The sequence below is a fragment of the Labrus bergylta genome, chromosome 18 (assembly GCF_963930695.1).
Source record: "Labrus bergylta chromosome 18, fLabBer1.1, whole genome shotgun sequence".
In the NCBI taxonomy this organism is placed as follows: Eukaryota; Metazoa; Chordata; class Actinopteri; order Labriformes; family Labridae; genus Labrus; species Labrus bergylta.
Window position 1 is genome coordinate 13041617 of NC_089212.1, and position 25408 is coordinate 13067024.

Sequence of the window (25408 nt, forward strand, 5' to 3'; positions counted from 1 at the left end):
TCATGATCAATCATTTATTGCACACAAATCAGCATTTGAAATAAATAGATACTGTAGTACTTATTCCTATAAATACTCATAACATGATTTCAACATCACAAGACATGAAGATAAGACATTACATCATTAGAAAAATCCTGTTGCATCACTTTGAAAACAGGCAATTGTCTAACACATTACAAACTTGAAACAGTTTGAACCCATAATAGCTCATTATTATGTGTATACAGCAGAGAATCAACCTCGTACTGACATGTATTTTGACAGTTCATAAACGCTGCACTGCAGGTCAGATTCCTTTTTTTAAATTTTAATGTCTCTCTAATATCTAGCGACAACATGCAGGCTTTCTGAGTGAGGAGTAATCCTCTTTAGATCATTTGCAAAGCAATTAGGCATGCCTCCGCTCCTATTAAATATAAAGATAACAGCCTGTGAGATAAGATGCTATTTGTACAACATATCAAATGTGGATAGCTGCCTAAGAGCACTGATAACATGGAGATATATTTAAATCCTTGTAAATGAATTTAAAATTACGCCAGTAAAAAAACAGGGACATAACTTTTATCTATTATTAAATTTAATTTAATGTCCTCAGCCCAAAATCCTCAATTAATGAACCTGTTATGATGCTTAAATACAACACATTTAAAACAGTGAAATCACTTTAAATGCACATCTCATAAATTGACTCTGACATTCAACTGAACAAGGCAGATATATACAGTTTTAGCTGCCAAAACACATTACATATTGTATAATATATTGATTCTTGATAGTGCTGTATTGCCACACTTACAGTCACCAGAAACCCTGACCACACAAGGTTGGATTTTATTGTGAGCAGGGTTTCCGGATCAAACTGGGATTCTTTTGAAACCCAAAGTGAGTTGAACTACGGTGACTCGCAACATGCATTTGTCAGCAGGAACCAGAGAGCCTCTTTTGCATGTGTTTCTATCATCACTACAGTCTACACAGCAAGAACAAACGCCACTGACAAGAAAGGAGCTACACACACAAAAAAAAAAGCAAATTCCCCACTGACCTGTGACCCTGAAGGGGACCGAGGGGGCTGCCCTGCATGCATACAGAGGAGGTTCAAACAGAGTTTATGACTGCATTATCTCTCCTCTTCCTCATCACTTCTCCACCCATCAGTGGACACTACCAGCCACGGTGCTGGAGCAGACAGACCAGGCATCACTCATTCACTCGCCTCCTAGGTGCCTTTGTCAGGTGATTGCTGGCGGAAAAAGGAAAACAGATCAATACATCTCCCATGGGCCTGACAGGTAATCTTTACCTTGGATGAAATATGAGTGGTACCAAGCCGCTGGATTCCTTAACTGTAACAGGGCAATTGACTGGCTGTGCGGAAGCCATTCTCCCAACTTCCTGGCCATTGGAAATTCATTTTGGGGGCATACAGTCTGTCTGAGATGTCGATATGGTGGCTGCTAATTACCTGAGAGGCAGGTGAGGTGTTTCCCATGCATACTTCTCATGTAACACCATCTGAAATGCTGCGTCCTCCTCCCCTGTCAAGGCTTTGTCACCGAAACACAGACTGACAGATAATGCCACAGCAAGAAGAGCTTCTGAAAATACCATACAGTCAATACCTCAGCATCAAGGGGCATATGTCTCAAAGAAGTCCCCAATATATTTATCAAAATCTCTCGTTTTTTATTTTATTATTACCACGATCAAACGTTGATATTTCTATCAATCTGCTGTGTTTCCTGGGCTGGGAAGAGCCCACAATCGGACTCCAAGGTCCAGCTCGAGCAGCAGATACATGAAAAGTATCTTGGGCAGGAGGGGGTGGGGGTTGCTGCCTTCCTCTACACTTTGACTGATTCCTGTGGCAGGATGTCTTGTGTGAGGCATCCATTTAGACGAGTGTGCACACACAGCATTTATAAATGTCATCCCTGGCCAACATGATCACATAAAGCCTTCTCAGACGGATTATTGCAGACATATAACTCATGTTAATTGGCAAATCTCATTCTACTAAAGAGATTCTTCTCTTAAATAAGACTTTAAGGTGTCTAAGAAGACATGCAGTGTGCAGCTGAATGTAATACGGTTGGATTCACTAAAAAGGTTTCTTATGCGCTTATTATAGTAAGTGCTTACCTGTGTAATATGTACTAGGAGGATTTTAGATACAAGTTTTTTTTGGGGGGGGCATGTTAAAAAAATAACACAAAAAAGAAAACGGCTGCCCCTGTAAAATACTTTTCAGGATGATTGCAAGCAAGCTGGCTATGTGCAGAAGTAGCACTTCTGTTTTTAAAAGACTTCAACACTTATCACCTATACTGTAGAGTCCACTTTACTACAATAAAAAAAAAAGACTCTAAAAATGCGGCTTGTTTTCCAGCTTGGAAAATTGTTAGCGTTTGATCTCACTGTATGCTGCCATTGATCCTTTAATGCATCTGATGGGGCACGAGTCAGAGAAATGTATACCCCAAGGGTAGGTGAAAAGACGGTGTACGACTCTCCTCGCTGTCTCCAGCAGCTCCTCTGACTCCTTTTCTTTGCCTCTCTCTGCACAGCGCCAAAAGCAACTAATCCACCACTACCGAAAAAAAAGGCCTGTTCAAACGGATTTGCAGCCGGCCTTGAACTTAAATGCATTTGGGCAAAATTTGAATATGGAAGGTAAGCTGAGGAGAACAGAGGCAGGCCTCCGAGGATGGCGACCACACTCCCTCTGTGTTGTGCTAATGAGCACCTTTGTACACACTGTAGCTTTTTAAATCCATGTTAATAGGAGGCCTGTACTTTGTGTGGCTCTCTACCGGTGGTTGCCTCTCTGAACTTTGTAGCAGCATGTGGCAGCTAAACATTCTGATGCTCAAATGTGTCTGGAAGCTAGCTACGTGCTGCTGAACTTAGAGCAAAAAAAAAACTGCACAGCCGCCAAACATTTACCTGACCCCCTTCCCAGTGTTCCCACTGACAATCGCTGTGCTACTAGAGTGGACATAATTGCTGTATTTTATGGTAGCAGGTGGCCTGGAGACCATGTGTGTGGAAACAGGAGGAGCTGTCAAGTCTTGAGTCAAACAAGGGGCCTCTTGAAGCTGCTTTCTTCCTTGAGGAGATGGCGGAGGGTTAACAAGGCTTGATTGCATTAACATTTGTCATGCTTAATATACTAGCAGGAAAGAGTGGATCTGGCAGTCACATGCTGATTTTAGGAGAAATGATTGTATTTTTTTTTTGTCTTTAAGATTCCGTAGGAAGTGGAGGATCACTCTTTTCTTCCTCTGGTTCTGTAGCTTTGCTTTCAGCACGCTCGTCCAGACTTAGGTGTGTCTGTCCAGCCTCGTTTATGGTCCCCGCTGTAAGAAAAGATAAACTCTCAGGATGTGCAGAGGTGAATGACTGGGAAAATTTGGTGTTTGGTCCCACAGCCTCTTGGGTGGAGGTGTTGCTGGCTCCCTGTGCCTCCTCCCCCTGGTGATCCTTATGAAATGGGTTGCTAGCTGCAGGGAGATAAAAAAAAAGAAGCCCATATTGAATTCTAGACGTGTAACACAACACAAAGAACAAACAGTAAAAGATAAGCACATAAATCACATTTTCAATGGACAGCCTCTCAAATAAAAATCTAATTTGGCCCACGACTCATGGATCGCCCATTCTTTTAGGTATATTAAAATAAAACTTTGAAGCAATCCTCATCTAATAGGTTAAATATTAATGAGGTTTTGGTCAAGTGAGCCAAATCCAATTTGGCCCCATATGACTTGTGGACATGGTTATTAAAAGGCCAATCTGTGCTGCTCTTATGGCTTAACTTCCCCCCTCTCTGGTTATGGTGTGGAAGAAGCTGTAGGTTTTTAACTGTTTTTAACTCCATTCATCACAGGTTCACATCTCACTGACCGCACTCTTTTTTTTTTTTAACATCCTCTTTCTCTTAATCTACCTCACTTTTAAAGCTTTCAGTCATTGAGAGTGAAGGGAAATATCTGAAAGTGAACCAGAGCCAATTTTGCAGCAGACAGAAGAACTCTAAAACAATTGCAGTCCCTAACATGCCTGATAAATAAATCTTTCCTGATCTCGACCCAAAAAAGAAGTTCGCGGCGGTCACACAAGACATTGGGGAGGCGGTCCCGGGAGCAGAGGACGAGGGAACTAGAAGTGACATTGTGGCTCTGGGCTGTCTCAAAGGATTAGGCATTACAGCATTCACTGGCATGTGCTTTTGCTCCTTCCCATTATATCTGCTTGTGCCTCTTTCCAGATGACTTCTTCCCCAAACTGATCCGGCGGGCAAGATAATTGATTAATATTTCTTGAGGGAACGATGACTAACCGTTGCTGAGGTTCAACCCAAACACTCAGGTTAAACAGAGTCAAAGGCTTGGATCAAAATTCAGCATTTTTCTTATTAGACCGATACAAAGAAGAGCCTGTTAACATTTTAGTTTGTGGGTGTGTTAACATGTACAGGGCAGAGCAGATAAGAGCATCTGCTGTAGTTCAAGGTCACCAGCAGGACACAGTATGCATTTTTTCACTGAAAGAATAGACAAAAAAAACTTTTAATGATTCAAAAAGAGAATGTCATAATTTAATATCGTTACATTATTCCTGCTGATTGTTGGGCCTGTATTCAAGTTTCTCTTGCGAAGCTCTTTGTACAGTGGAAAACCGTGCGCGTGCTATTCTTGCGCAACAATAGTAGCAATTTAAATATGGTACGTCACAAGTAAGTGTCCTGCACTCTCTCACATGTGGTTACTGTTTGTATTATAAAAGTGCTGAAGAAATGGCCCATGTGACTTGGTGTATTGATTCTTAATTGTGTTATGTGATTTTTTAACTGATTCATGCATGGTTAAGCAGCATTTAGCTTTTTTGGAAGGTTAATTGTGGTAGTCTGGTAACTACTTCATTCACAATGATGTAGTTTTATTGAATGGTTTCCATGATACGTTGGGAAATAATCGCTCTAATCTTGTGAAATCACTCTTTGGGCTTCAAACCGTCTATAAAATAAAACGGTCTGAAAATCTGAAATTTGCAGAGTAACAAGGACACCAACAGGCCCAAATGTTTGAGGACTACTTGTTTCATTTACATTGTGTTTTAATAAGAAGAAGAAAAATCCTCTGAAATGAACCAAAGTTGTAGTTACTAAAGCAGCCAGTAGACGTTTAGTGAATAACAAAGTGCAATCTAAAAATACACTCATTTACACTTAAGTTAACATACTTTGTTCCTCTGCTATTTAAAAACCCATTTAAGACCTTCACATACACCATCTCATTACAAATATTTATCTTTTTATTATAAGAAACACAAGTGATGAACGTTAATCAAACGCTTACATAAAAGATGGCCAGAACACCTCCACTCAACTGGTTTCACATCAAGGTCAATAAAGACATTACAACGTAAAGGTTTTCTGTCAATGGGAGAATTACAGTACATGCATTTATTGTGGGTGATAATGGGTGGCTGAATGGAACCATCGTACCATCTTAATAAGCTCTCGCGTGATGCTCTCTAAAAACAATCATTACAGGCCTTCCTGGAGCACTCCCCTTCCCCCTGTTTATTAATCAGCTAATTACACATTGACAGTAATGGGCCTGCTGATTCCCACACTTAAATGAACAGGGTTGAATAGCTCTTTAATGATTAGCCTTTGTGTTTCTCTCTGCAGCTCGCTCTCCTCGGCTCTCTCTCTCTCTCTCTCTCTCTTTCTCTCTCTCTCTCTCTCTCTCTCTCTCTCTCTCACACACACACACACACACACACACAAACTAACGAGTGATTCCTTAAACAGCACAATTGACAAAATAGGACGTTCAAATCAGACCTCCTGGTGAGAGGGTCTGTTCCCAAACAAGTCAAGAAGCACCTGACAGCCTGAGCTATGATTAAACTCATCTGGCCCCTTAAATATGAAACAAAACAATTAGAGTTGTGACAAAAGCAGCAAAGCCCATGGCTACACTATGTCAAATTGGGTGTGGGTCCCAGAGAAAAGCTCACCCTGCAGCTACAGCTAAAAAAAAAACACCGTGAAAGTTTGGTGGAGCAGCGCAGGCAGGTGCAGGTGGAAACGGAGGAGATGGGTGGGGGCGAGGTAGGGGTTTTCTTTGAAGGACGCAAGCAGGGTGTGGAGTGGAGCCGGAGAGGGCGAAATAGTGCGGTGGGCTGCATTTCTGTCAGCAGAAGTGATGGCTGAGTGGTAGCGTTATTTGTCTTGTGCTGCCATACGGCCCCTCGCACCAGCCTGGGCATTAATGAGAGGGGGCCGGACCGCCGGGCAGGAACATGGCGGGCCTCCGACGCAGGTGATCTGTCAAGCAGCCGTCTTGCTCGGGCAAGGAGACACATGAAGAGAGAGGGGAGAGGAGAGGCGGACCGAGCTGACCGAGGGGTCCGGCCTCAACATGTGCACCAGCATGGGGCTCTGTTCCGACATTCAGAGATAACGCACTAACAGTCTGACGAGGTCAATCACACTGACTGCAACCAGCTTATTAAGTCCAAACTCTAACTCTGACTGAAATACAGCACACGGGATAAGTTCAAGTTTTGGTTTATTGCCATCATCCCTTTATAGAGATAGAGATGAAGGGCATTATCAGCGACAGCAGGGGAGGAGTAAGATTGCAATAATTAATTAGTCTGTGAGCGAGATCAGCCAAGGCTATTAAAATCCATCAGGATCTTTACACTCACTGATTCATCTTTGCCTTATAAATAACTCTTCTCAAACCACGGTGAATGTAAAATTAATTGATTTTATTGTAAGTTATTTGGGAAACATGTTGTTTTCTTCTAAATTTTAAAATATATAAATATTCGAAGAAATTATTTCTCATGGACAAATTGATCTAGCTAAAGTGACAATTTTAATCTGTACTTTTTAAAATAACACCTGATAACACAGAACATGAAAAAATTTTTGTTCCAAATCTAGTCGGCACCTGTTGGATTGAGTTGGATTGCTGGATTGATGTTGGTGTGAAAAGCAGAAAACAGGCAATTTAAGGCTGAGAAATGGAGCGGTGATCTAATCCAAACAGATACCTGGCTTGATAAGTGTTTTTGTAGTTTTTCTTTTCTCTCACAGCCAGCATCAGCAGTGCCGTGGAAGTGCTAAAAGGGTAAAGAAAAAGAAGACGAAGCAACAGCTGGGTACCGCCTCAGTAATTCCCAACGGAGCCCTGTGAGACACCTCGCACTGCAGACTATTTTCACTCCTGATTACAGAGTTTCAAATCAACCACTAAAAAAATACAACAATCCACTTCCTCTGGCCAACTCAAACAAAGACTCAGCTGTCGTATTCACTAAGAGCAACACAGGGAGCCATGCTTTTCTGTCTACAAATTGGAGTCTTTCTATGCAAACAGGATGTTTACCAGAAAAAAAAAACCAACACTAATAAATCACTGAATGTGATTTTTTTTTTGTTTCTGTTCTGTATACATTCATGGCAGAATGGCAACAAAAAATAAAATTTGTACACGGAGAGTGAAAGCTTGTCAGAGTGAGGGTGCATTTCCTGGTAGTGTTGAGATTACTGAGGAGAGACATGGTGCAGCGGGCTGCCAACGTAAAGATTTATACAGAGCAGTTGCAGCTACAGAAACTGACATTGGACGACATGGGATGCATGATAAATCACGGTGGACAGGGGGCACTAGACTCGAGGAGCAGGAAAACACTCTGAGCGGGGCTTTTGGTGTGTGTGTGTGTGTGTGTGTGTGTGTGTGTGTGTGTGTGTGTGTGTGTGTGTGTGTGTGTGTGTGTTAGACCAGGAAATCTCTTTATGCAAGTTTGCAAAAGCATTCTATTTTTGAAACTTACACCAGAACACTGACAGTAAATTATCTTATAGGACAATCCTTTATAGTCAAAGCTTTCCATTTAGCTTTTTCGGCATGATGACAAAAAAACATATTTCAGAAGAAAATGAATCAGGTACCTGTTTTTTTGATTTTTAAAGCGTCCCCCCAACTTCGTCACCCTCTAACACCTTTAACAACTGACTCTGGGTCTGTTAACTGTCGAAAAACTGAGGGATGCCCCTCGCACCGCATGTTGAATATGAGGGGTCCTTAGGGGCCAGGGGTGAATCCTTTTTTACTTTTATGGGAAGTGGTTGAGCGCTGGGGAGGTGAAGGACAGAGTCGCCAGACGTTCCATCACTCAGTGCAATAAATGGATGCAATCTGTATCCAAGTAAAGCATTGGCTGTTTTTAAATTCCACCTCTTTTATCCAAATGAATGATGGACCCTGGTACAGTGCACTGTGCAGCGATATTAATATACATCACAGGTCTGTAGCCCTCACTAAATCAGGGAACCACCAGCATTTGTTATTTAAATGACAAACAGAAGCTGGAGCATGGAGAGGGGGCACGGAGCAGAAGAAGAGGTGGACAAACCAATTCAGATTTCAATCCGGGAACGACACAAGGCCCCGAGCTGTGACTCTAATGAAAAAAGGCAGCTTCACTGGTCCAAACAGACACAACAGCTGCTGCTCAGTGCCACCTCAAATAGGGTGAACTCCACATCACACTATTCTTCTTCCACATTACAAACAAACGGAACACAGCTAGCAAGTCGAACGGTGTCTTTTCCTCTGCTTAAAACGTGTTTCTTTTTATTTTTTTAAGACTTTACTTCCATGCCTGCTCCGCTAACTGTGCTGTGTGGGGTTGCACAAGGTCAGAGTGACTGTTTGAGCTAAATGCTAACATCAAATGCTAACATCATACTTTCTTACAGTGATCACATTGTTAATATGATCTTCTATTAGGTTAACTATGTTAACCTGCTGGGTCGGCTAATTGTTTCTCAAACTTTTTCTGTCATGGTCTCCCTTTAGAGTGGGAACAATCAAGCCACTACAACCTGCAAATAATCAAATACGTATGTTAGCAAAATAGCTATAAAAAAGAACTCTTGCTTGTGTTTGTCCCCCACATGATTTATTTTCAGGCGTACCCCCACTTATTAACACTAATTTCTAATGTTCACCAAATTAGAATGTTAATACTTGCTTTACACGACTTTTGACCCGATGGTGGTGCCTAATAAGTCTATATTAGAATGGACTTTTATCAGTACTTACACTATGTGAAGTGTTGAATGAAAATTGATAATAGTAATTCCATTGAGAGGTATGGAGAGGCCAGAGATTCAATAGTAGCTCATGTGTGGATGGTGTTACCTGATGTTGTGGTAGTTGCAGCTCCTCTTTCCCTCCTCCTGGACTCTCCTGTGCTCAACAGTCCCAGAGAGACGTTAGTCTGCCTGGTGGGACACAGAGATATAAAGATTAAACGATACTAACCATATGATAATGCTGCACCCACAAGTTCCAATTAAACATATAGAAATGTTATAATTTCACATAAGTCAATAAACGCAAGTGTTTCTAATCACTACATTTTCCCTCAGTCTGGTTCATATTTTATTACACCTTCATTTTCCTTCATTAATACATGTTAACACCAAAGGGACTACTGGATGAGGAGTGGTGCCTGCACAAATCACACCTGCTCTATGCCTCCTGTGTCATATGTCAAAGCCCTGAGATGGGAAAAGCCCCCTCACCCCCTTAACAGCACTGGGTTCGGAGATGTAAAGTTAAGGTCAAGGTCCGTTCCATCACTAGTGGGGTGTGGGGGGGGGGGGGGGGACAGCTGATGTGCTGGGGTATGTTTGTGCACAGGAGGTGGAGTGAAAAGAACAAGAAACAAGATGTGATGGCAGGAACAGAGTTCCAATATTGCACGTTAAGATATAATAAACTAGAAGCTAGAGAATGTTTAAAAAACAACATTACGTGCTGGTTTGAAATGCATAAAACAGAACCTGTAAAAATGAGTTTATGACAGATTTCAGAACAGAAGAGAGCTCCTTGTTAACCAGCTCAGCTTATCTTAGTCTGCAGGCTACAAAGAGCTCACAGCTCTAACAGACACATGCTCCAATCAGGCCCCGTCAGGGCAGCCTCTTAACAGGCAGCGCGTTCTGTGACCTCAGCACCCATAAATCACATGACGGCTGTGCAGGCACAGGGTGTCGGGAGCTGTGCCGGGCATGCTTTGAGCGAAGTCTCTATGTTGTATAATCAATAGATATAAAAATAAATGGCGTGACCGTTATTCTCTCCCTGCTACCCCTCTCTAATAAAATCCCAGTAATGCATATTTCATTTACTTTTATACTTATTGATTACCTGTACTCCAGTTAGTAAATCACGCGCCTATCGATCCCTCAATCGTACCTCTGTCGGACAGCACATAACCAGCCATTTGCGCCCCTGATAAAGAGCTCAGGCATTGAACTCCCCACAGTAAATCTTTGCAAACTAACTTTTTAATTCCAAAATCGATCGACGTTTAAACGTCGCATTATTTCACGAGGCACGCCTGAGGTATTAAAAGTAATACCCTGATGCATTTGGTCTTAATGTGTGGAGGTCCATCCCTCCGTCTCCTCCCTCATTACACTGAGGCCGAGTGGCTCAGGGGCCCCTGCAGCCTGGAGGGAGGTGAGGGCCCTCCCCTGCTGCTGAGAGCTGAGGGGTAGAGCCGCTGCGGGGCCACCAGAGCCCAGAGACGCTCAGCACAATGCTAATCAAACATGAGAATACCATCAGCTGGCTCATTAACCAAGGCAAAACACCACCATTCATCTCTGAACAGAACCCAAAGGCTTTTTATAAGCTTGTTACGCAGCTCAGTGTAAAACTGAGACAAGTTGTAAAAAATGAACAACACTGTTTTTATATTTAACATCTGTTCCTTCATCACTTTTAAAAGCTCGACAGATGTTGGCCCCGTTGTTTTGTCCCCTTAATATACAAAAACTGTGATGAGAAAACAAAGAGTGACTCAGAAGCATTAAGCGATGAAAAAAACACAGCTCATATGTAATGAAGACGGCCAACAACAACGGAATTCGAAAGACACAAGGACACTGAGGAAAAAGTCTCCAAGATGGATTTTTCAGGTCATATGAGACACTTTTAAATGCTGTGCGGTCCCTAAGGGTACAGAGTAAAACAGCACTGACACAGGGTCAATTGTAATTTTGGCAGCCACATCCAAAAGCAAATATATCAATTAAAAATAATAAATCAAAAGAGGAGTGAGATGCAGTTACAAAATGGCCATCTATTTTCATTAGGGTACACAGCGCTTCAGGTGTGAGCAGGATCTCAAGATTAATAGAGGTATTCAAATGAATCAGAAAGGATTAGGGTCTCCAGGGAACATGATCAATAGCCCCAAATCAATAATCAATAGGCCACTCACACCAATATACTTACTGCTGACACCGAGATCTCACAATTAAAATGAAAACTGGGAAGGGAGTGGCGTAAGACTATGATTTATCTCACAGCACAAGTGTCATTTAGAAATAAATAAGTCAATAGATAAAAGCTGCTGCTGCCTGGCTCAGGTGGGAGGCAGTTATGCATTTTAACGTGGGCGCCGGCCCCGAGCATTACAGCCAAATCCCACAAAGCATGGCGCCCGTTCACAAGCCGATATGAGGATAAACAGCATGCAACCTCATACAGCCTTTATCACTTAGCATCAAATCTCTGATTGTGGCCGTCAACCGGCGGCAAACAGGAGATGACAGCTTTTATTAATACAGTATCATTTCAACCTGGCCGCAGTACAAGATTAATGCTTACACTCTGCCCACGGAGGAAAAATCTTTTCTATCAGGGGTGTTTGGAAACAAAGAAAATCAAATATAAGGGAGCTTAGTAGACCTGAAATGGATCATGCAGGGAGGGCGCTCTGATGAAATGAAAATATAGTTAACTTAAATCAGGAGTGGACGTTTCAAAGTTTATTAAAAGGAATTGTAACACTATTCGTTGTCATGCAAACACATTTCTTAATATTCTGTTGTGTTTGCATGCGAGTGTGTGTTTTGGAGGAAGTTAAGGTAAAGTTAAGGAAGTGGATGGGTGCCATGTGTGCAGAGCCGGGTTGTGAGGACAGAGACGCTCTCTCACTGGAGAAGGGATTTGAGCAGCTTGGGGAGATGGATTCAGCTTGTGCCGTCCGACGGGACACATCAGAAGCCCCTCTCGTCAATCCCCCCTCTCTCTCTCCCTCGTTCATTTGGGAGTATGATTTATACTTTTTGAAGTGAAGGGTCTTGAATCCCACTATAAAGGAATTAAGAGGTCTCCCCTGAGTCCGCCATTCAAATGAGAGCATGGCAGGGATATGAGGGCTTTTTAATAGAGAGAAATTAGTATTCACAATGCCTCAAACTGGAATCTGAAGGAACCTTTCAGGTGGAGAAGAAAGAGGCCAGTTTAGAAAAAGAAAGCCCTAAGAAGTCGGGGGCTTTTCATAGCAGTCGTGTTTTTGCCCCTCATCAAGGAGTGCTGGAGCTCTCTGTAAAATAACCCAAGAGAGAGGCGGGAAAAAGAGTGTGTGAAACAAAATTAAGAATGCACCATAAATAGGCAGAGTGAAAACAATACAATGAGGAGTCCTGCAGTCCTGAGGCTGAGGGAGCTAAGCGGCTTCTCAACAGTCCCCCATGCAGATCCAACAGATCCAGGGATGACTGGGAGCCATGAGATGCTTTGACAAACACCTTCTGGATAAAGATTATTATTATTTTTTTTTTTTTGTGCAGTCCCAGAAATACAGGGTTCTGAATCTGCATTACAACTATGTAAACACAAAGTATTTCTCTATTTGGGAACACTGACCTTGAGAACTATTGAATTATTGTATTTGACTGTAGCTGTCTGTCGTAGCTTCAGTTTATACTTCAGGCCTGGATTGACATTACACTTATTTTCTGTTCGGTGTCAAGGAGACCCGAGGGCCTCTTTAACAGCTCAAAAACAAACTTTAAACTGTTCTACTGTTCTCATAATGCTCAAATTGACAAATGAACACACCATGCATTACTCAAATGTTGGTAAAACATGAAACACTGCCTTTTTTGGAATCCAAATCGTGTTTAAGGATCAATACAACATTTTGTCACCTTAATAAAATGCAAGTTTATTAAAAAAAGGAAGACTAAGAATTGCAGAAATGCATCTATTTGTAAAATATAATGAATCAAGATGTTTGTGTACACACATTCTTATCTGTTTATCCATGTCAATTATGTACCACTGCATGGAGTATGCATCACATATACATTTAAAAATCCTTCTTTAGTGTATTTAACATGACTGTCCTTATTTTAAGACATAGATTGATTACACTTCATTCTGCAGCAAACAGGACTTACAGTCAATCTCTGAAGTTGTTTAGTCTCATGGACTAAAATTTCCCTTTTTTTAAACTTCAGAAGGTCTACACTTTTATTTATTTTTATGCACAGGTCTAATTTTTCCAATGTTCCTTAAACAGTTTATAGGTTCCACTTAAATTGCGCGCATATATATATATATATATTTTTTTTTTTTTCCTGAACGGGGTTATGTACATTTTTCTTTGTATTAGTCTATTTTAATTGCACAGGTTTCATTTTATTTCATGTAGGGGCTTACTTACATTTTTGTTTCGGGTTAATATATATGTATGGGAAGGGGGACAGCGGTTTTATGTTTATTGGTAACAAATGCTTCATGTCGTGCATGTCTTTTGTAAACTGCTACTGGATGCTTTAAATTTGCCTCGGGATAAATAAAGTATCTATCTATCTATCTATCTAAATAAACATTTTCAGTCCTTTACAACTAACCGACTTCCATACACAGAAACACTGAACAAGATTGGTCTAGTTAACAACAACGTGTGCTCTGCTTCATTTGAATGACACAGCAACAGCATGGTCCATCAATATATTGAACTTTGATTGAAAAAGACTGAATGGCGTCTCCAAAAGGCCCTTGATTAATGACTTTGTTTAACTAGTCAACTACCTGTTTCTGCAGACTGACGAGGGACATCTGAGACGGGAGCTCTCTGACATCATGTCAATAGGACACAAAGGCTTCGACTGGAAATTGAGAGAATCAAGATTTAGATTTTTAAATGACACCATTTAAGTCTGAAAAAAAGTGAAAGTAAAATACGATATAAAAACATACCTGGGATCGTTCTCGTTTCCCAACAGAAGGCAGCCAAAAACTAAAAGAAGAAAATGGAAGTTCAATTAAAAAAGAAAACAGATGAATTTAATAACACAATAGTTCTACTATGTTTTAAAGACTTTAAGGCAGTATATCTTACTCTCTCTGGTACGAATCTTGAGAAAAGTGTCGGAGTCTCTTGACAAACACTGGCATGCTGTTTGCCTATAAAAACACAAACCAACAGCCTGAGTAAGAAACAAACACCATAAAAACTGAATTGTTTTATACTAGCGAGGAAGATGTCTGCTTGCTTTAACCTTGCTGGGCAGCCGTCTTCTATCCTTCCTAATGCAGCAGGAGGCAGCGCCAGGCACTCGTTTCAGGTGTGAATGATACCGATTCCCTGGAATTGCAAAAGGATCAGAAAAGATGTTTCAGAAATACAGGAAAAACAAACGCCTCTGCCACTGATAGATCAAGATGGCTCTGCAGTCAAGTGATGACTTATACACAAAATAATGTGCAGCAAGGTCATTTTTTATCATGCAAAGTAATGTTCTTGATACTGGAAGCGATGTACTAATTAAAGGACAAATCCAACATGCAACACCTGGCTTGCTTCTTCTATGGAACAACACACACATTTCAACTACAGTAGTCCTTTCCACTGCCCTCATACAGTACCTCTCTGAGAGGGCCGTGCAGGCTGCAGGAAGGTGGGCGAAGGATTATCCTCAAGGGAAAGCTGGTTGTCTGAGTCCCAGCTGGGCAGCAGGCCGGCCACACCAGCTCCAACTCCACAGTCCCCTTCAAAGAACCAGTCACTCTGCTCGTCATCGCCTATGACAGGGGAAATGTTGTGTCAGCCCACGTCACTGTTAAAGCCTATTCATACTCAACAAACCTAACTTTTCCTACAATAAAAAACTCAAGGCTTCACATGAGTCATGGCAGCACCCAAGACACATCAATTCACCAAGTCAGTAATTAAAATGCTTGTTCAAAATGATTCCAACAAGTTTTGGATAATACAACACAACTAATCTCTTTCAGCCCAAAAGTCTATCTTTAAGCAAGTAGTCTTGTCCCTGAACTAACCCCAATTTGAATGCCATCAGGCAGGCGCTACAAAGTCCCTTTGGCCTGGAAAAACAAATACAAAAATCCTGAATTCCCTCTACAATAACTGTCCTGAGCAAAACAAAACATCATAAAAACTACACGGAAAGATAGATTTAAAGCTCAGATAACAATCTTTCAGCCGAAGAAGATTTTTGTTGTTGGATACAATATAGCCCCTTCAAACTTCAATATATTTTAGCACTTCTTTGAGTTATTAATATTAAGGTAAAAGTCAATCGGGAAAACCTGAACTGATGTCTTGTCATGGTTTTAGCTGTGCTAGCTGTAAAGTAACACATAGCAACTATCTAGTTGTAACCTGATAAAAAAAAAGTGATGTGTGGAGCTGCAATCAGATTTCTCTGCTCCATTAGGCTAACATTCGGGTGTTTTGTTGGTTAATGCAAAAAGTGATAAAGCTTTGTGATAGCAGGGTGTGTTTTTAGGAAGTCAATAGAAGATAAGCTTCTATATGTTTGGTGGCGCCTCCGAGAAACTTCAGGGGAGCTTTCACTGACACGTGTGTGCACAACAAACTGCAGCCCTAACACACTACCAGACCAGCAGACAACACCCGTCCTGTCCCCAGACAACCAGCCCATATCAGACCTGTCAGTCAGCAAAGGAACATGCAGGAACCATGCTCCTCACAGTCAAGGTGTAGTGACAACTGTTAAATCAGAGGCCGCCTGGCCCCACCACAGCTAATGAGATTAGCAAAGGCTTCAGCGCTCATTAACACGACATGACAACGTCTTATTAGAGTCGCCTGGGTGCCCAGCAACCAGACAATTGTATGGAAGCCTCCCTCTGTATAGCCTCAGCATTCCCTCAGTTGGGCAGGGTGTCATCCAAACCTGACAACACTTCATCTTTCTCTCAATGATCAGGAAGCTCAAAAAGTGGGTTCTGAATACTCAACATTAGATCAAACTGTAAAACCCAGTTTGAACAAAATGAAGAGATCAAGTTGTTGCGCTTTGTAGTTCCCCTTATGTCGGAGTTGTTGTTGTTTTTTTATACCTTGTCTTCCCTCATCATTGGTGAACAGGCCGGGGTCACTGCTGCATGTGCTGCTGGTTTCCCTGAGAAGAAAAAAAAAAACACCACATGTGAATGATCTTCGCTGACCTGTTTCTTTGATCTGAATGACATTTGAGAATAAAGACGTTTTGATTTTTCATATTTCAAAGGATTGAATCTTTGGGTCAGACAATGTTATAGCATCTGAAAAGTGAACAATGTGAATCTTAGATTTACAAGCCCCCGTAATGTCAATGTTTAACATGTAACATTCAATAATAAAAATAATGAAGAAGTCCAGAGCTAGAGGTCGACATAAATGGAAATGACACAAAAAGACAGAACCTGGCGTGTTCTCCCTTGTCGCGATGGCAAACACAAAGGCATGAGGAGAGGCTCTGATCGAAGCCACTGAGTGACATGCACAATCTAATTGAATATCCTCCGCTGTCAGCTCCAATCTAATCTGGCCTGCGTTGTGGAGGATGACAGGAGAGCGAAACACACTCCCCCCTGCCCGCCCCCTCCCTCTGGGTGTGCCCCACACACAAAGTGGCCCACAGACGTGCCGCTTCCACACAACTGGCCAGCATCTGCTGTGTGGGCTGTCGCTTCTTCCTGCCTAGACTGCTCCGTTGCCGGCAACCCCCGGGCAACCCCTGTTACACTGCCTCCTCACCCTCTGTGCCCCCTCTGCTACCCGAGACCACCCGGGGTTTTTCAGCCTTTCTCACACCTCTGTCACCTTGAACAAGGACCTCCAGACACTCCAAGGTCATTTGAAGGATGGGGGTGGGGGGTGGGGTGGGGTGACAAGAGCTGGAAAAAACAATGTCCTGTCTTGAGTTATACCAAATTGTCAAATTGATGTCTTTGCATCCTTCAAAAAAATGTAACAACAAGCACATCTGTTCAATAAATATCTTAATAATCACTTTGTGTTCTTTAAAGTTCTATTCTTAATATCAGTCAGCTTAAAGGACAGCTGACAGGATAATATTGAGGTCCTTCATTGGTTTATTTCCACTCACTCCTGTACACAGTATATTTGATTCTCTCTAATGTGTATTGATCCGCAGGTGAAAATAGTAACCAACAAACGCACTCTAAATCCAAAAACCGAGGTGCATAGCTGTGAATTTTGAAGTGGTTGTTTTATTAAGAGTGTGTCTAAACATTATTTTATTCTTTACTGATCTTGACATGGTTGTTTTACCTTCAACTGTATTTTATTATTAGTTATCAGATGTAGAATAATGCCAATCAAAACATGAAATAAGGCTCATTAAAACTTCTCTTTAAAATAAGTGGTGCCCGATGCTCCTGATTGCCTTGCATTTTGCTTCCTGTTGATCAGCGCTGACCTTGCTCACAGGAAAAAGCTGGAGGGTCAGATATGCGCTGATACGGTGCTTTGCCATATTGCAAAGGCCTGCAAGAGACGGCAGGATCAGAAAGACGTCCGTAAAGCGTACACGTCGTCTTTCTGGCCAGATGGTCCTGCATCATCTCCCTCTCACATCCGAGAGAAGCAGATGTGAGTGGGAGCCGGCCTCTCCGGGGAATCTGGAAGATGTCTGGCCCGGCCGAGTCATCCCAGGCTGATTCCCCAGGCCTCCGCTCAGCTGGACCCAACCTCTGGACACATTGGCTGGCCACTGGAGCACACAACACTCCAGCATCAGTGTGAAAAAAAAAAAAAAAAAAAAAAAAAAAGGAGCTCTTTAACAACTATCACCACTTTGTGTCTAAAGATTTTTGACCTGAAGTGTGACATCTTCTTCGACTTTCTAAGTTTGAAAAATATGGATGTGCTTCTTTCTGCAAAGTTTGAAAGAAGAATCACAGGTATTAACAATTAATTAGAGACAAACATTAAGAATTTATCCGTATTAAAGGTGTAATGTGATGTCGCTTGGAGCGGCACAGGGCCAATGTGAGACCATTTCCATTAAGTACTACCTAATTAATGCCATGAATAATTGAGACCACCATTTTTCTTAGGGACCAAAAGAAACATCTCTGCTTTCTTCAGCAGTGACCTTTGGCAAGAAAAGTTGACAAACATTTAGGGCAAACTTAGTCTTTCACGCAGGCATAAAATAGTACTTCCCCCCCCTTAAGTCAAAAATAAGATATTCTATTGTGGATTAGTGCTACAGAAACAAATAAGTCTTAATTAGATAAAGCACCATATGTCCATGGTGAAACAAAGCCAAGGGCAAAAACTAAAAGTGCATTCCAGCATTTTAGAGCCGAACCCCACATGGCTCTATTGTCTCTATACAAGCCAAAGAGGTGAAGCAAAACACAGTATCCAGATGAGCACTAATCATTAGGATATAATCCCCAGCTCCTGGGAGAGGCAGAGCAGTTTGCACAGAGATTACAGCCTAGCCGCCATTTATTGAGCCGGGGCTCATTCTACAGAGGAATAAAGAAGAGGCAGAGACGGAGGGGGGCAAAGCGCTGATAACAATGGATCTGTGGGCTCTTCAAACAAGCCACCCCAACCCGAATCCATGCCCTCTTCCATGGGCGTCTGATTATAAGGTTATCCCACCATCCCTGAGCAGCAGTAATTGGATTAGTCTCAGAGATTTATGAAAATTAACTTCAGCAAATGCTGCACTGCTTCCCCCCAAAAAACTCCTCGTAGAGTTTGCAAAATATACATTACAGCGAGACGAAGCTGAGTGTGAGAAAAGCACACACAGGGGCTTTTTATTTTTTTCTGGTGGCAGGGTTGGAGTCACCAGTAGCAGCTCACATCTGGAGACGGACGCTGAGCCCGGGACAGCGTCTACCCCACAGGTGAGGCCGGCTTGCTGGGCCAGCCTGGGCGCCAGGTGGCCTCACTGCCAGCAGGCTGGGCCAGGTCTAATCAAGGATGTGGAGCCCAACTGGAGCTGCCAACATCTGCTCTCCTTGCACTCGCGTGGCTGTAGGCAAAGCTCGGCTCAGTAAGAGGAGTGACCTTGAGGAGAGGCTGTGGAGACCGCACACTCCTCATAAAAAAGGTAAATAAAATGAATGGCATAGAAATAAAGAGTGTTTTAAAAGACATTTCAACAGTGGCATCGGAGTCCAACATCCACTGGACCATACACTGTCTGAGTGGAAATACTTCTGTTGTACCACTGTCAACCCCTCATCACTGCAGCCATTTGTTCATTTCCTTTGCCCCTGCCTCAGTTTAACCATTAGATTGTTCAGCCCTTTGTTACTGTGGCAGTCTACTGAGCAGCAATCAGGAGCATTGGCCTGGTGTAAGTGAGAAATGATTGACAGCATGCCATGGTGTTCCCATTTATTTCTTCTCCGGAGCTGTTTTCTGTCAGAACGGCTATTGATTTTTCCATAAAGTAAGAAAACAAGTACCATTTAGGGGCTGGAGAGGTCAGCACAAATTAAACCAGAAGATGTAAAGCCTTCTGTCTGTCCCATTACCGGTTACCTCAAATGTCTTCTTCTCAGAGGAAATACATTCGGGCCAGAGCACGGCAGGGCTTTGGGTAGTGGAGCTCCCTGGCTTAAAAGACTTATTGAATGTTATACTTACACGACTGCAATGCCCACCGGTTATTATCTGATTATTTTACATTATTACACATTTGGACCATGGGTGATATTTAAAGCCAAGAACATATTTTTGTACCATGAAAAGATACAACCATTCCCCTTGGTAATATGTGATGGTAATGATGAGGTCTGAAACATTTGAGGTTACCTTATCTTTGCCTGTTTTTATGATCCTTTATTAGTCAGTGTCATCTGTATGCAACATACCTGATTTGGACTGCTAAAATGTGTAGATTATTTGTTTTTTTGTTTTTTGGCAATGTCAGTCAGTGTGTTGGTCAATCACTATGACTGAAACATCTCAAAGTTTGCTCTACGCATTGGAACATTTGGTACAATCATTCATTCACACAAAGACTTTCTCATATAATAAGTTTGATTGAGCTTTGTCTTTCCCTCCAGCGCCACCATGGGGTTGAGTTCCTTGTCATTTTGTTCTCAGAGCCTCTTACTGTACGTGCATACTGAGCTGTGCTTTGCCTTTTAAGTGCCCCAAAATCAGAGAAATATTTTTGTTTTACAGACACTTCAGTTTGTCCTGCGAAGAAATGTAAGGGCACATAAGCAAATGCTATCATATGAGGGCACTGAACTTTAGTCTGTCAATAGATGTTTATGTTGCCAAAGTAAGCATTTAACTCAAAGTTCAGCCTCACACAGCAACAAAATTTAATTTTTGGGGGGATTATTTAACAAACTATTGACCAAGATGACTGTTCACTGGAAGATGCTGTATGAATAAAGCTGCTTTATCCTGCAAATTTAAGTCTTTTAGTTTTTGACTGTTTCTTTGACAAAACATTCAAAATTAAAATCTGATCTAAAGGATATAATGATGGGCCTTTTTCAAGACAACTTAAAAAAGTCATTGTTAGTTGCCGCTCTTAACAGTATTTTTTCTCTTCCTCATTCTACAGTATAACCTCTGCCTCACGGTGATGGTATAATCTCCCTATCTGCCAGCACTGAGAGCCACATTTAGTTTTACTAAGTAGAATGCACACAAGAGGGTGCACTTTGGGACACTGGGACAGGCCCAGCTTTAATTACCCAGCCCGAGACAAGAATTCATTTCAAAACAAATCAATAGCACACCAAGTCACTTATTTATTTGTGACAATATTTCTTGAAAGGAAATAATGAGCTTGCAGATGCCTGGAGGCATAACTATCAAAGAATCCTCCCTGGTGATCATTTCAGCTATAGGAGATGAAGATGAAGAGACTCTATCATTCATTTTTAATGTCTACTCCATACTTTAAAGTGGGCTGGTATGATTGTTATACTTTCTTTTTTTGTCTCGTTGAGGACAGGCTGAATATTGACAAGTGGCTCCATGAAGACAAGCAGTATAGATCATCTTAAATGTCGCCTTGTTTAATTGCCTCTGTCTGATTTTAGTTATGCCCATGACTTTTATGTTATGGGTTTAACTGCCTTTGTAACTTTCCATTTAAAGGGTAAAAAGGGCTTTTAGAGTTTAGAGCTCCTTCTCCAACATGTTTTTAATCTTGACTCTTTGCACATTGACAGGGTTAACTGTTGCTGAAATACAGCAAATCAAATTTAGACTTTTGGAAACTGGAACTGCTTATTTTTCACACATAATGCATGCAATTCATATTGATAAAACCTTTAAGGGACGCCAGAGGTGGATTGGATATTGTCTTATTGGGCTTAAATGTAACAGATTTATAATAAATGAGGGGTCTGGTTGCTTACTTAACCACAAAAAGATGAGGAAATCATGAATATACATCCTTGAAATCTAACATTACCCCTCAGACATGTTATCTTCTGCAGCATCTCGGTGTTTCTTGGCCATCTTCCTCTTCCACCACTCGTTTCCCATCTGCCTTGCTCCCTCAGTCTGGTGATCTGCAGCAACCCAACCACCAGACCTCTTCTTAGATCCGGAAAGATGCTGAATCCTAGAAGGCCTGTGTCTCCGCCTCCTATCTACACCTGAAACCTTCAACTTCTGCTGCAACGTTAGTGTGATGTCTGGGGTCATTCTTTTGACCTTTCTCCTCCTCCTGAGCTGCCGTCCAGGATTATTCTCAGTGAAGGAGTCAGACTCTGGCCAGGAGGGCTGTCTAGTCCTGACTGGACCTCTCATGACGGAGCGCCATCGGCAGGTTGATGTCACGTCATCCGAGTCACTGCAGTTGGCTAATGAGGCAGCGACTGTTGAGGAGGAGTTCCCTCTGAACACTCTGGCTTCATCCAAGCTGGACTCAGAGGCTTCAATCCAGTATCGTCTGTGCTCCAGAGAATAGAGGGAGGAATCCCGACAGCGCTTGCGGCCTCTGCGACGGCGGATTTGTCGGCGTCGCTGCAACGGACTCAGGACCATTTCCTCCCACAGTTTCCTCTGCTCTGAGGGCTGCTCCAGAGCAGACACCAGGTCCTGTACCAGCTCATCCATCATGGTGCTGGAAACCAAAGACACACGATATAACAGAATGAACAGAAGGGCACACTCACACTAAGCAATCCGTACTGTGCCCAAACACCTTCAACTCCCCAAAGTCCAATTTGAGTAGTTTGACTAGTGTAAGTGGTCCATACTGTGCTAAAGCATGGTACACTTCCTTGGCCCTGGCATGGTTGGAAAAAGTGGCTTTTGGGAAATTACAGTTGCAAGAGTACAAGCACGGGTTCACAATGTGTTCCTATCCACAATCACTTAAACAGTGGGTTCATGTCAGTCTGATGCAGAGGTCGAGTGTTAACTTCAAATTTGGGCCGACCGTTCAGAGTCAGTTGGATAAAACCCAAATGAACTCGGGGGTCTTTGGGAAAATCTGTGACCATCTAGTAAAAAGACTTGATGACGTATATGTACAAGAAGTAACTGTGCTCAGGCCCTCGTGCAATGTGAGTGCAGGCCAGCAGGGGACTGAGGAGGGAGTGCTTCAGCTTGGTATGGAGCAACAGGGCCTAATGTGGGTGCGCCCTTAATCATGTCAAGGAAAAGCTTTCAACACCATTGATGACATCAAAACAAATAGCAATATGCGAGTTTCTAGAGAGCACTGTCAATACCAGGTTTTCCATTACCAGTTAATAAGGGTCTGAACCTTTACACACTTTAAAACGTTTCTGAGGGGCAAGTTAATTTGGGTTAGTCCATAAAATTAGATCAAGAAAACTGATCGTGACATCACTGACTCCATAACCTTTTCATTACCAACGGATTTTGAGTTTCATTTATAGGCCAACATGAAATAATGATGGGACAGTATATCCAATTATGAAAAAAAAAAAAAAGGTTTATTGTCAGAAACCTTGCCATGCTGTTCCTTAAGTCCTTTTGTTATTTTACAGTACTCTGAGTCTCAGGGCAATGTAAGCAAATCAATAACAACACCAGTTGTATTGCCTCAGGTATAACAATACAATGTTTCATGTGATTTACAGAAAATAATAATGCAATATTTTTTTAAATCTCAACACATATTACATTAACTGTCTTCATAATGCTTATGTGTGAGCCTCACATCACCAACTACTTCTTTGTACATTGGAACTGCTGAACTGAACTAATGTGACATGACATGTCTCCAAAAAAAAACAATAAAGACCCTGATATTGAATAGACTGTGTTCTGTTGTTGATACCGGAGTTGACAGATTTTCCTGCTGCGGTGGTTATCTCTGGATTCAGATGTGACTACAGCATGTACCTCTACGATAGCGTTTTTTACGTATCTTGTAAAATATTCTGTTCTCGAGATGTAAGATTGTATAATTCACACTGTGAGCTTCTGCAATACAAGTTAAATATATATATTTAGCAGCTGTACAACATCACTGCTGGAGCACAAAGCAGAGGCAGCCTGAGCTGTCTGCATGCTGTGTGCAGGCTGTTACATAACAACATCTTACACGTGAGCGCAGCACAAGGACGGCGCACGCAGACGCAGACACACACACACACACACACACACACACACACACACACACACACACACACACACACACACACACACACACCTTCCTTCAGTTCACTAGCCGCGAACACAAAGAGACAGCTTAACAGCGTTTTACAGAGCAAACGTGTTTTATCGATAAGGTTCTTTCTATTTATATTAAAATGACGTAGGTGAAGGCATACAGTGTACTGTGAGCACTCACCAGTCGCAGCTCGTCTTGTTTTGTTTTCAGTACAGCTGGGACAGCAGACGCACTTCCGCCCTGCGCTCTCCAGCCAATCAGGTGTCTCCTCCTCTCTGTGACTCTGCTGCAAAACATCCCGCCACCTCTCCGCCGCGGTGTTCATGCAGATAGGAATGAAGTCTGCTGAGCTGTAGATCAGACATTTAACTTCCCCAATCGGTCACCATAACACTCATACAAACCGCTTTGAAATTATTATTCTACTGGTGAGAACATGCCTAAAATGCCCCGTATGCAGTTTTCCACAGGCCATGTATTACTGTACAATTCTCTTCAGTAGCTCATAGTCTCTAGTCTATACAGTTTGTTTCTGTAATGAAGACCTTGTAGGCTATTATAACCACTTGTATATCATTTAAACTATCAGACCAGTAGCTGGGATTGTAGCCAAATATATTTAGCCTATAGGCAATTTTAAGCCAGTCAACCCCTACAAAAGACCCCAGCCCACCTATAGGAAGGGAATTCATTTGATTTGTCATTTTGAGATGTGTGACTACATTTTCTGTATGTTGGGATAGAGTACAATCCACTGAAAAATAAAACCTTTTCTAAACTCAACACCACCAAATAAGCAAAGTGTCAGAGCTTGAGTTTCTAACTTGTGATTTCTTGCAATAAGTCCACATAGAAAACATCCTTTTAGACAACGTATGAGGAAATGACATCATGAGGACAAAACGTTAGGAAACAAGGGACATTTGAAATAAAATATTAAAGAAACAAGATCTTCTTTCAAACCCTCCTCAAAGCTACTTCTCAGTGACACTTTGTTAAACTTACCATGACACATTTTGTTGGAACCTACTTAGGTATTGATTCATTACAGTTAAAAAATGCAATCCTTTACTGTAATGAATGATCATCATTATCCTGTCAAGTGAAGCTCTTCCAATCTTGTTCAGTGCAACATGATTAAATTCACATGAGCAGCAAGAATGGGTTGTCCACTAATCACAGATTTAAACATGTACTAGTAGTTCAATCAGATCAGAAATAAGCACAAGTTGAGTCGAACCTGACAAACGTATGACAAGTTCCTATTACAAACAGTTTAAGTATTAATCTTATAAATCTGTAACATGCTGTTAATATCTTCAAACAAAATCTCAAACCATGTCAAGGTTCTGATACGTTTTTATTGCATTAATTATATTACCTTTGAAACATTTAAAACCCTGTATGAATTACTGTTTTATATGTAACAGCTATCAGTAATGAACAATTGTCTTTCAAAGCCGGTGTGATGCTGAATAAAACAGAAAGTCATTTAGCACTTCTTTATTCCTTTAGATGAAGGCAGCCCATATAAAAAAAAAAATAGAAGTCTGTGAAAACAAGCACAAAAGCCATTTAATCGCTCTCATCTTCCTCTTAATAACTGCAAATTTCCCCTTGGGCCCCTGG

The 25408-nt window shown here is 41.8% G+C and overlaps 1 protein-coding gene across 1 annotated transcript; it reads right to left on the minus strand.

The window, feature by feature from the left end:
• LOC109981342 (G patch domain-containing protein 2-like) lies at positions 1-24079 on the minus strand. Its single transcript, XM_065966492.1, has 10 exons — positions 23960-24079; positions 21599-22255; positions 16239-16300; positions 14778-14933; positions 14411-14496; positions 14251-14315; positions 14109-14148; positions 13941-14017; positions 9240-9322; positions 1-3509 (listed from the first exon to the last, which is right to left on the minus strand). The coding sequence occupies exons 2-10, from the start codon at positions 22249-22251 to the stop codon at positions 3250-3252; spliced, it is 1482 nt and encodes a 493-aa protein (XP_065822564.1). The 5' UTR covers positions 22252-22255; positions 23960-24079; the 3' UTR covers positions 1-3249.
• Positions 24080-25408: the final 1329 nt, after the last annotated feature.

What these genes read in the sequence shown, in the direction of transcription:
- LOC109981342 (XM_065966492.1), bottom strand. Translation starts at nt 22,251, where the DNA reads ATGATGGATGAGCTGGTACAGGACCTGGTGTCTGCTCTGGAGCAGCCC. An exon ending in GGAAACGAGAACGATCCCAG is followed by an intron (nt 14,018 to 14,108) that starts GTATGTTTTTAT and finishes CTCAATTTCCAG; the next exon opens with TCGAAGCCTTTGTGTCCTAT. An exon ending in TCGTCAGTCTGCAGAAACAG is followed by an intron (nt 9,323 to 13,940) that starts GTAGTTGACTAG and finishes GTGTCCCACCAG; the next exon opens with GCAGACTAACGTCTCTCTGG.